This window comes from Triticum aestivum, chromosome 6A (genome assembly GCF_018294505.1).
Source record: "Triticum aestivum cultivar Chinese Spring chromosome 6A, IWGSC CS RefSeq v2.1, whole genome shotgun sequence".
Taxonomy (NCBI): Eukaryota; Viridiplantae; Streptophyta; class Magnoliopsida; order Poales; family Poaceae; genus Triticum; species Triticum aestivum.
Genome location: NC_057809.1, coordinates 599721805 through 599734010, shown reverse-complemented (window position 1 = coordinate 599734010; position 12206 = coordinate 599721805). Strand labels below are relative to the sequence as shown.

The following is a 12206-nucleotide window of genomic DNA, read 5'->3' as shown; positions in this document are numbered from 1 at the left end:
TGGACACAGTGATCAAGACACATAATTGAGGAGAATTTTGGATGAAAATACCCTTAACTAATTTGGTGGTTAGTTGCTTAATTAACGGCAACTAAATAATCAAAAATCTAATAAAAGGAAACTGATTCTCTCCGCACCTATAATCAATCTATGGGATGGAGGGAGAGAAATGTGAGTGCATGCAATCTAGGAGAGAGATCTATTTTTCTACTACCTTCCTATTAGGGACTACGTGCTACTTTTTATCTAAGACATGTATTGAGTGGTGGAAGGGCACACATGGAAAACTGAGAGAAAAACTGAAATACACCTTATACATTGAAATTTTTGGGAAAAACAAAAACACCTTATACACCCTCTTAAAAAAAATAAAAACTGACATGTTAATTTTTAGTAAAATTGCCATATACCTAAGTGAAAAAACATCCTCTCTTTTTTAGGGTAAGAGAAACATCCTCTTAACAATAAAAACTGCCATGCAAATTTTTTCACATTGTGAAATATTTTGAGAAAAAACAAATACACCTTATACATCCTATTAAAAAAATTAAAACTGTCATGTTAAACATTTTAGTAAAATTGCCATATGCCTAAGTGAAAAAACATCATCTTAACAATACAAACCGCCATGCTAATCTTTTTAGTAAAATTGTCATATGTCTAACTACAAAAGCACCCTCTTAACAAAATGAAAACCGCCATGTGAATTTGAAAAAGGGGCAGCTGGGATTCGATCCCATGTCCCATGATGTAGGCTCAGGAACATAAACAAATTGGTTTGGTGGTGGAGTTTTGAAAAAGCCATGGTTCGCTAGCTTTTGTGCCACAACGAGTACTTCAGGCCCTGTTTGGTTCAGCTTTTATCGACAGATTCCGCTGCCGCGCAGTAGAATCTGAACCAAAGGGAGAACCCAGCAGAATCCGATTCCAGAAATCCGCTGCCAAAATCTAAACCAAAAGCGGAAGCCGCCCAGGACGTGCTTTCCAAAATCTGATTCCGCCGCGGGCCAAAATCTATGTATCAGCTGGTTTGCCAAATGACCTACATCTTTTTCACATCAGATTTTCCACAGCTGCTTTTAGAAATCCACAGCCGAACCAAACGGGCCTTAGAAAGTCTGGTGTGTCTTCTCTCATGTGTCAAGATTCGTGCAACGAAGTCCGACGGCAGAAAGAGGGTTCGTCAGCTAACATTTCCGACTTTTAAATAATTAATGGGAGGGGTTTTAAAAAGGTTTTTTGAAAGTGTAAGAATGGTATCCAAGTGGATCGGCCAGTTCGCTGGCCACGTGGACGATGAGCCGGTGACGTGTGCGGCGCGTGACCAGTGAGCCTCCCCTCTCGCACACTTTTGCCGCCGTGTCTACCCCCATCACTCCCCCCTCCCTCTCCCTGCTCCTCCCGCAATCCGGAGCGGATGCGATGTCGCCGCTGGTGCGGCCCGCCGTGCTGCCCGTGTGCGCCGCGGCGAGCGGCGGCGGAGGGGGCAACAGCGACAAGTGGGCGCCGCGGCAGCAGCGGTCGTGGTGGGGGAGGAGCAAGCAGAGCCTGCCGCACCAGCCAGGCGGTAGCGGGGGGCGGGGAGGAGGCGGGGGCGGCGGGGCCCTGGACCAGATGCTCGGCGTCCTCCGCCGCGACAGCGAATTCCTCCAGGCCGCTGCCGGCGCCCCGCTACGCGACGCCCTCTGGCTCCGCTTCCTCGAGAAGAAGCAGCAGCAGCGGAAGCGGCCGAGACCTAAGCCTGCGGAGCAGCAGCAGCAGGAGGCGGCGGCGCCACCACATCCCCAAGCCCCGGCGTTCCCCGCCTACCCTCCAGGTTCCCCACCGGCGGCGAGAGCACATGCCAAGTTAAGCTCAGCTCACATCACATTGCCTTGTTTCTGACGGCATTTCCCCCAAATTTTCGGCAGGGTTGTCTTGCGTGGAGCTGGTGATGGCCGATCTGCAAGCCCTCAAGGTGTACGCCGATTCCTCCAAGCAGGAATTTGTGCTCCGGTTCCTCGGAAGCAAGCAGCAACCCCCTCAATCCCAGCAGCAATCTACTGAGCTCAAACCAGTTTTCAAGAAACAACCTAAACCCAAAGGTCCCAAACCCAATGGACAGCAGAAAGAGCAGCAGCAGCAGCAGCAGCAGGCGCTTCAGCCCCCGGCCTTCCCTCCTAATCCCCACCCACCAGGTTCCTCAGCGTACACAGCAAGACTAGACATCAATTAAGCCTCACTGGTCACACTCTTAACCTTTTTTCTCCATGGATTTGGTAGGTCTGTCTTGTATGGAGCTGATGATGGCTGACGTCGATGCCCTCAACTTGTATGTCAACTACTTCTTGGCCATTCTCAGCACTCCTCTGCCCCAGCATTACGATCCCGATCTGCTCGCGCAGTACTTCGTCTCACGGCCTCATATCCTTGTATTTCGCACGGTTCAAGTAAGCTACAACTGGCCACCATCTTTGCCTTTACCTAGATTTTTTACTTGCTTCAGCTAATTTGTATAATGGTTTGATGCAATACGTATATCTACCCTGTAGATACTATTCGCATTCCTCGTGGGTGCGGTAAAGGTGCAAATGTTTAAAAAGGCCAGTCTGACCACAGATGCTACCCACAGCACTAGTGTCAGCAACGAAGGTTTTGATGCTTCACAATACATGGTTGGACAGCTTCTCAAGGATACATTTCTTGACCTTGGACCTACTTTCATTAAAGGTCTGGTATCCATGTTTGGTAGTTTTAAGCCATGGTAGTGGTCATCCACTTATCATATCTTATGTATGCAGTTGGACAATCCCTCTCAACAAGACCTGATATCTTAGGCTCGGAGATTTCTGAGGTTAGGTAAAACTACTCCAGGATACTACCAAATTTTACATTCATATTGCTTCATCTTCTTAACAAGCATTTGCTTCACACTTTCACAGTTAAGTAGTGCTCATATTATTTCACTAGAAATTAAACTGGCCTTAGCACCTCAATTTCAGGCACTTGCCGAGTTGCATGAGAGAGTTCCTCCTTTCCCAAGAGAGGATGCAATGAAGATCATTGAGGGAGAATTTGAGCGACCTGTTTCGCAGGTTTTCAGTTACATTTCTGATGAGCCTGTTGCATCAGCTTCCTTTGGACAGGTAATTTTTTATCCAAGATCTTTGCCCTCTGCTTTGTTTGGAGTTGCTGATATATTCTTATTCATATTATTGTACCATCTCCATCAGGTTTATCAGGGGCGTACATTTGATGGTGCTCTTGTGGCCATAAAGGTTCAGCGACCGAACCTTCTTCCTTCTGTATTGAGGGACATCTATATACTACGCCTTGGGGTCTGTAATTTTTCCTACACTTCTCTCAACTTGCTATGTGCAATTTATTATTTGTATTGGCCTGTCAATAGTAGTCACTTTTTCAGGACAAGTTTTACCTTTCTATCGTCCAAATATTTTGCTCTACAGTGATAGTGTAACTTTGGAACCTGGCTGGACACGAGAAGTACCACATAAATTATTTCTTCCTATATCATGTTTAGCTTTCCTGTTCTTTCCATGTCCTTTAGCCCTTTGTTTTGACTGTACAATTGCAGCATTTTCTATTATCGTAGTCTCATTTTGTGTGTTGCCTTGTTTATTCAGTTGTTTACTATCTACTATTTATTGCAGCTTTCTTTTGTGAGGAAAGTTGCAAAGCGAAGAAGTAACATTTCCCTCTATGCTGATGAGTTGGGTAGAGGATTTGTTGATGAGTTGGACTACAATATTGAAGCTGATAATGCTACTAAATTCCTGGTGCTTCTTTGGTCTTGTCCCCCACCCATGCTTTGCTAATGTATGTCTTCTCTAGGTTTAGTTTTAGCTAATGATTTCCACTCCTCTTGCAGGACACTCACTCCAACTATTCATTTGTCATGGTTCCGAAGGTTCTCAAACAACTTACTAGGAAGAGGGTTTTGACTATGGAGTGGGTGGCTGGTGAAAACCCCAGGGAATTGCTTTCTCTGGCTAAAGGAATTTCTGGTAGCATTGCTGAGTTGTCAGAGAAGCAGAAGTTGGATGCAAAAGCCCGCCTTCTTGACCTGGTATTTAGTACTAGTAGTAGTTTGTTCAGAAAAATTCCTTAGTTATTTGTCTGATTTGACATAAGATGAGCGCCATAAATAAGTTCATTACCAACCGAGCAGTAGTTCTTGGTAGCAAATATTAGGAGATGATGTTATGTTCATTCATAACTTAGTGAGTGCTTCTTTATCAGTTAAAGGTTGCAATTCAGGACTCGGGTAGTTTTTTTACCAACTTGTGCTTGTCTGAGAATAACGCAAAATTAAAAATAGATATCTTGAAACCTGAAGATATTCTGTAGTATATATATGGTTTACCAACAATTTGCACATTTCATGATCCGGTTTGAACTTACTGGTCATGATTTTAACTTGTTATTTATTTCGATAACAAGGTCAATAAAGGTGTCGAGGCATCATTAGTGCAGCTCCTTGAAACCGGCTTGCTGCATGCTGATCCTCATCCTGGGAATTTGCGTTATACACCTGATGGTCGTGTTGGGTAAGTACCAGTTTATTTCTGATGCATGCTACAAAGTAAATGACCCGCTACAGTAATGAGTAGACCAATATATTCATATGGCACAAACTTCTTTTTGCGAAAAGGAGGTTGTACCCCCTGCCTCTGCATCGATTGATGCACACAGCCATTTTATTGTGTAGTTTATCACATGGTACAACCTACAAAGGCCCACAGTTTAGTTTGCTCTGTGGAACTATATTTCAAATGTTTTCCTGGTGAAATATTTGTTGAGCTGCGGTAACATCTTCTTAAACATGTTAGGTTTCTTGATTTTGGGTTGCTTTGCGAGATGGAGAAGAAACATAGCCGAGCTATGCTTTCGAGCATTGTGCACATAGTAAATGGAGATTGGGCTTCCCTTGTTTACGATCTGATTGAAATGGATGTTGTTCCACCAAGAACTAATCTACGGCGAGTGACCATGGTAATATGTTTGAGCAGAATATGTTTTTATGTACCAGTGGGCTGAACTAATTTTAAGCTACTACCCTTGGATCATTGTGTACTTTAGGAACTCATAAAGAGAAGGGTTTTAAGAACTAATCCTCTGCCATTACCACTTGGATAAAGAGAAGGGGTTATGAACTCATAATACATTTATATGCTGTGATTTACTGCCCCATTAGATTATTTTTTATATTTATAATTATTTCTTACTATATTGTCTTTGCTATTTTAGGACTTAGAGGATACATTGGGTGAGGTAACCTTTGAAGGTGGAATTCCAGACATCAAGTTTAGCAGGGTGAGTAGCCTTTTGTCTCTGTAGATTCAGTTCCTTATACAGTTGATCTGATATCTCCATTTCTGTATTATATCTTGAACCAAGTATTTTCCTTAATGACATCCATTTCACATTGTTGCCGGGGTTCTTGAACCGCTGCAAACATCTTTTAGGTACTTGGAAAAATTTGGTCCATAGCACTTAAATATCACTTTCGTATGCCACCATATTTTACGCTGGTCCTGCGGTCAATTGCCTCTTTGGAAGGTTAGCTTGTTCATCGGTTTTTAAGATAATGAACTGGTTTGATAAATACATGTATAATTGAGTTGTTTACTCCAGATTAGTTTGTTTTGATTGCAATTTGTTTCTTCAGAGGTTTGTTTATACCCTTCTTTTGTAATTGATAGGACTTGCCATAGCACAAGATGGAACTTTTAAAACATTTCAGGCAGCATATCCGTATGTTGTTAGGAAGCTTCTGTCTGATAACTCACTTGATACTAGGAAGGTCCTGCATGAGGTACTCCTTTTATCCCAGTTAATTTCCAGAATGAATATGCATGATTATATACCAGGAAGGTCCTGCATCTAATTGATAGCTTCACTGTTCTGTTGTCTTAGCTAAAGTTAGTCTTTTAAACACATATCATTATCCGACTACTCTTTTATAAAATGACTAGTTTTCAGCTAATAGGCACCACTCAGCAATATACTTTCATATTTAGGATCTTCCCTTTTTTCTATTATAAAAAGATTCACAGAAGAATCTCTTTACCTCAAATAGTAGTTTTGGTGGACGAGCACCTGATAGCTCGGTATCGGGTCCGCAGAAGATGCTTTGGGATGGCCTATATCGATGTATTAGTGCGAGGTACAGATAGATGAGTTCGTTGTATTTATGATGTATTTCATCCATGGAAAGCGACATCTCGACCACCGTAGTTAATGCACACGACACGTTTTTGCTGCTTGACTCATGTCTCCTGTGGGCTATGCATTTCCGCCGGAGTACCAACACAGGTTTTGGTACAGCAGATACTCAATTAAGTACTCCCTCCGTTCGAAAATACTTGTCATCAAAATAAATAAATAAATAAAAGATGTATCTAGAACTAAAATACATCTAGATACATCATCTTTTATCCATTTTGATGACAAGTATTTCCGGACGGAGAGAGTATAGTTTATTAATATTGCAATTACTCTACAAACACAAATCTTTTATGTTTAGGAAAACGTACCTCCATTGCCCACAAATATTTTCATAGTTATGCTCTCTCTCCACATTCGAATATGAAATATGTTCATCAACCAAGTATTAGGATAGATAGGTTGATTTATGCGCGCTCTCTCTCTCTCTCTCCACATTTAAATATGTTCATTAACCAATATGTAGTACTCCCTCCGGTCATTTTTACTCTGCGTGTTAGATTTGTGTCAAGTCAAATTTGCAAAGTTTGACCAAATTCCTATTAAAAAATATCAACATCCACAATACCAAATATGTATATTATGAAACTACATTTCATAAAGAATCTAACAATATTGATTTGGCATTGTGAATATTAATACTTTTTTCTATAAGTTTGGTCAAAGTAGAGATACTTTACTTCGGACAAAACTTATATGCAGACTAAAAATGACTGGAGGGAGTACTGAGATTAGCATCATTGCCACAACAACAAAATCCGTGGATTTTTTTTTGCGGGTGAACAAAATCCACTAATTTAACTCCATTTTAAGCTTTGAACGAAGTACTTAGTGAGAAACATCAGGAAGATTTGAACGGAGTAGTATGAGAAAGAGAAAGGATGTGGGACGAGTGGATGGCATTGTATCAGTAATTGCTCACACTGTTTGGGCTCAGGTCCTCTGCCACCCATGCATGGCACATTTACTCCAACGACCAGCCTATCGTATTCGGTTTGTATTACTGCGAGTTCTACCGAGACAATTTCCCAGCGGCACATCACGAGGCAGATATGAATGGTCCAGATACCGACACCCAAGGTGCTCGTCCGCTGAAAATCCGCATTACTCTTTACCTCGACTACTTTCGAGCTAGTAACATGACCCACATTTAAGCAGCAGTGTTTACTAGGGCCGAGGCTTCTTAGAGGGTGTTTGTTTCCAGGGACTTATTGGTTTAGGGACTTAAAAAAGTCCCTATAAGCCCCATCTAAACCAAACAGGAGGGACTTATAGGGACTTAAAGTGGGCATTTGGGACTTATGAAATAAGACTCTCAAGGAGGGACTTGTAGGGACTTATAGTTGCAATATGGTCTTATAGAGACTTATAAGTCCCAGGAACCAAACAGGTAAGGACTTTTTAGGGACTTGGGACTTATAAGTTGGGACTAAAAAAAGTCCTAGGCCTTATGAACCAAACAGGGCCTTATCTCCAGCCCTGGGCTCCCTAGTTCCTCTTTCAATCTTCTAGCAATATGTAATACTAGTCTAGCTGCTCCGGTGGTTTGTATTGTACGGCATGGAAACAGGTCACAATTTTAATGTTCTCTGGCACGTGCTTCTCCATAACAAAAAAGCATCTGGCATATTCTTTTTTATGGCGAACATCTGCCATATTACTGACGCCAATCATATGTAAGTAACACAGGTGATTTTCAACAGAAGGAAAGAGTTCCAGTGGCACAAGATTGCAGTGTTTCTAAAGCTAGCATCAGCAAGGTAGGTTTCCAGTTCTAGATTTATTTTCTCAAAAAACCAAGCAAACTTAATTGCTTTTCTGAATGGTCTGGAGCCTCCTATTAGGATGCTTAGTTTTCAGCACTTCGAAATCAAACAAAATATTCAGTTTTGTCTGAAGATACGATATGCGTGCTGACATTATTCTCATATATGTGATGAAGGGGTAACTTCAGGCAAAACACTGGCGCTCTGCCCGAGAGAAAGGGTCTGGATGTCTCAAACCTTGCAGAGATCAGTGACGCGTCTTCCCTCGACCGCGCCACACCAGAAAGGGCGATGCATACTGCAAACCTTTGTCTGAGGCTCTTACTATCAAGGGATAGCATTGTGATAAGGAGACTTATAATGACAGCAGTACGTAACGTAACGACCCTTTGCTATTTTCGGACACTTCTTAATCTGAATCAACTAGCTCTCCTGACTGTTCTTTCCTGAACTAAATTGAACTGAGTCTTGAGCTCACTTTGTGTTCGGTTGTGCAGAACCACAAGTCTCTTGCCCGGGACCTGATCTCCAAAGACGCGGCGATATTCCGGGCCCTCCTGAGCCGGGCTCTCGCCGACGTCGTCTGCCAGTGGATGGTCAAGGCGGCCGGACTGAAACGGTCCAGGGACCGCATGGGTGACGACCTGGGCATGTCCCTGTCCAAAGAAGCACCGATTTCACCTGTGGTGTCGTCGTTACAGGAGGTCGTGAGGGACCGAAGGCTGAAGGTCATATTCTCAAAGTTTGTCAAGGATCTAATGGAGGTGCCAATGCTGATGGTCAGGGTGGGCTGGAGCGCGCTCGTCGTCTCGGCCGTGTCCGCCGCCATCGGCGCGCACCGCTTCGCCGTCCTCCTCTCGGAGGAGTATCTGCCGACGGTGTGGACGCCTGCGCCTCCGCCGCCGCAGTTAGCTTGGAGCTAAGAGTTTGTAAATGAGCACGCCACTTTTGTGTAGTATAATCATGTAGAGTATTAGTATTATGGTATGGGTCGTGAGTTTTTGAGAATATATACATACACCATACTTGGTGCAACGTGCAACATTACTAGTAGTACTATGTATGTTAAGGGTTGAAGGCTGGGACTTCAGTTTTGGACCCCCTCACAGCTCGGTAGAGGAGCCTGGGCAGGATGCTCCTGTACCTGTCCTCCTCCCTCTTCTCCAGCAGGTAGGCGATGATTTCCTCCACCTCCGATTTAACATCGAAGTAGAGCTCGGTCGCGGCCCGCCGGTCGGTGAGCACGTCCTGCCGCCCCCTCGTCGGGATCGGCTTCCCGAACCGGTAGTAGAACCGGCCGGGAATCTTCGGAACTGCGCCGGGGAAGATCACCTCCTGAGTGTCCCTGCAGCAGAAACCAACCTTAGCCTCAGTCCATGGAGAGAACGAATGTATGTTCCTAGCTACTTCCTTCCTTCGTCCCATAATATAAGAACAGTATTAGTGTCAAAAATGTGTTTATATTAATGAAACGGAGGGAGTAGTAGTTATGGACCTTAGCTTCAGATGGTTGCTGTAGGCCCGCAGCAGCTTCCCGCCGAAGGGCACGCTCCTGATATCGTCGTATGTCCAGAGCAACTGCAGATTCAGAAGGGGTGATAAAGTCTGCTTAAAAAAACTCACCAGCAGCAAGCTATGGCCATGCTTCTCAAAGAAGAAGACTCTGCATTTGGGTAACTTCTTCTGTAGCCTGTTAGCTTCAGATTTGCTCGGAAGTAACCTGTCGGCGCAGCTGAGTGCAAGCATACAAAAGAAATTGAGTCTTGATAATCCAATCGTTCGAAATCCGACAAAAAATACGCATTCAAACCAGAAACGGTGCTAAATCATGCACTAGTAGAATTTATCACGCGACATAAATCTGCAGCTAACGATGAGACTGAAAGTAGAGAACGGAGTGCGCCTAATAAGGTCACAAACCTGGCTAGCAGTAGCACCTCGGCTGTAACTGATTCTATATGGCTATTAGCGTATGATGCAGCCTGTTTGATCAGTTTAATCTTCCATTTTAGTGTGTCCTTTGGTAGTTTGTCCAGCATTTTCTGCAATTAAAGGCGCACATATATTGCTTCAAAACTGAATAAATTTGAAGGCACATATTTTGTGCACACCTTAATCTTACAGACCAAAAGAAACACGAGAAAAAAAGATAGCAGAAACTGAATTTATTTCCAGACCATTTTCTCCCTTAATTTGAATTTTTTTTCCCGAAAGGTAGGATAACCTTTGGCCTCTACGTCAATTGATGCACCCAACTATTTACTGACATACTTTAATCCTTAATTTGTATTGTCTTGATAAAATTAGATACATAGAAACAAGATGCAGAGAAGTCGATGGTACACACCGAATGCTTCAGGGAAGATGACATGTTACTTGTCAATCTGCTGAGTGCTTCTAAAGGATGCCTCCCACTTTTCATTATACTCAGTGCCATGTTCACCTCATTGTCTGGTCTCAATGAACAGGAAGAATAGAAGAAGCAAGTGCAAAAAACTTAGAGAACAAATGTAAGCTTATGACATAACGGTATATATCCGGCAAGTTTCAGTCCAATAAATGCATCAATGTTTTTGCTTAATTTCTAGCCTATTCCTACATTTGTTCCTTTTTCAAATTTTCTATGTTGGACCCGACAAGGTACTTACGGATGTTGTAATTCAGTAGAGCTGCAGCTGCAATACAGACGCGGTCCGACAACGGGCTGAAAACCGACAGAAGTGTTTTTATGCGTGATCTCTCAAATGATGTAGCTTCCCCAGAAGAAAAGGGAGACGAAACAAAAAAATGTATATCAGAAATTTTTCATAAATAGGCAGGTTCACTGGCACACCATCAGAATTTCTTGCATACCTGGACTAACTAGTACCAGTACCAAATCAGTGCCAGGATTACGAGCGGCGACTGCAAGAGCTATGCATCCTCCAAATGAATTCCCCAATATGTAGATGGGCTTAGTAGGAGAAGCAGAATGCTCTGCTCTCACAACATCTTCTACCATTGTGACAAGTTCTGAAAAATAAAAGGAGCTAAAACCATGCAGTTAATCTTTAGTTAGAACTTAATAACCAGACATGCGGCGTTGGCTCTGCTTAACGCGTTTTGGGGATCTTTTGTTTTTGCCACATGTCAACCTGAGGGCATGTCTCTAAAATATGACTTTGTGTGCTGTGTGCATCTTCATGATGCATACGTTGAGAGAAATGAAATACTCCATTTCCAACAAAAAGGATGTCTTTCACTCTGAATCTTAAAACAAGCTCAGAATTTCACTTGAGATGGAAAATGCACGGAGAGAAACTAACAAATTAAATACACTGATATCCTATCCCATACCTTCGAACGGCGTGCGGTCGCGAAGAGGAATGTGCATGCATCTAAGTTCAAATATCCTGCAAATGAAGGAGCAAATGCATAATGTATCCTCCTTTTAATTTACAAAAACTTCACACTGTATTCGAAGTAGTATCACAATCAGACTCGGAGTTTGCCATAAACTTTTCCAAGTAAACTGATCTTGGTATCTCACGTTCCAAGATCCTTGTGGTGCATGCAGAGCCCCATCCCCATTCCATCTATCCCTGCAAAGATTAATATGTATGTAACCCCAAATCATAACCCCTAACAGGAAATTCAGGTATAAAGACATGCATTGCTGTCGAAGGCACAACATTTCCACACATGAAAACACGTTAACCTGGCAGATACAGCATGACTGGGGCATCCTCGACCGCCGGTTCGCCGGCGTCGACGGGGCAAAGCCAGCGGGGCGGCCGGCCGTCGTGCTCCACCAGCTCCCCGATCGCCTTATAATAGTGGCCCATGTCATTGACCGTCCCGTACCCATCATCGTACAGCGGCTCAAGACCCCTGTAGCTCGCCTGCACTCTCCCGGCAGCGTGTGCGTGTCTGGACTGGCAGCTGAACGAGCCATGCAACCGTCGCTGCCGCAGCCCTTGTCGCCATAGGGGGAGGGCCTGGGAGTGTACCAGGGAGAGAGAAAGAGTCGCCATTGCTGCGAAGCTTCTTTGAGTGTCCCAGCCATGGCTTCGAGTGAGGCTTATGAAGCTCATGCATGAGGTGCGTAGCGTAACAGACATAACTGAATTTCAATGAGGCGCGGAGAGCGTGAGGGATTTTCATTTTATTCATCCGGCGCCGGGCTCGAAATGGTTCGGCCCAGCGGGCTCGAAGTCCGAGTGGGCCGAGGTGGGC

General features: G+C 43.7%; 2 protein-coding genes across 2 annotated transcripts; one reads left to right on the top strand and one right to left on the bottom strand.

Moving 5' to 3' along the window:
• The first annotated feature begins 1379 nt into the window (after window positions 1-1379).
• Window positions 1380-9099, top strand: LOC123128875 (protein ACTIVITY OF BC1 COMPLEX KINASE 3, chloroplastic). Its single transcript, XM_044548987.1, has 17 exons — window positions 1380-1816; window positions 1911-2177; window positions 2263-2429; window positions 2532-2709; window positions 2781-2833; window positions 2982-3125; window positions 3213-3317; window positions 3651-3776; window positions 3869-4066; window positions 4441-4547; window positions 4830-4992; window positions 5248-5313; window positions 5466-5559; window positions 5703-5815; window positions 7915-7985; window positions 8168-8360; window positions 8489-9099. Exons 1-17 carry the CDS (start codon window positions 1423-1425, stop codon window positions 8912-8914), a joined length of 2865 nt encoding a protein of 954 aa, XP_044404922.1. The 5' UTR covers window positions 1380-1422; the 3' UTR covers window positions 8915-9099.
• Window positions 8945-12008, bottom strand: LOC123128876 (acyltransferase-like protein At1g54570, chloroplastic). The gene is made up of 9 exons (XM_044548988.1): window positions 11689-12008; window positions 11521-11572; window positions 11328-11383; window positions 10845-11003; window positions 10640-10744; window positions 10339-10442; window positions 9912-10033; window positions 9487-9723; window positions 8945-9336 (listed from the first exon to the last, which is right to left on the bottom strand). The coding sequence occupies exons 1-9, from the start codon at window positions 12002-12004 to the stop codon at window positions 9057-9059; spliced, it is 1431 nt and encodes a 476-aa protein (XP_044404923.1). The 5' UTR covers window positions 12005-12008; the 3' UTR covers window positions 8945-9056.
• Between the last annotated feature and the right edge of the window lie 198 nt (window positions 12009-12206).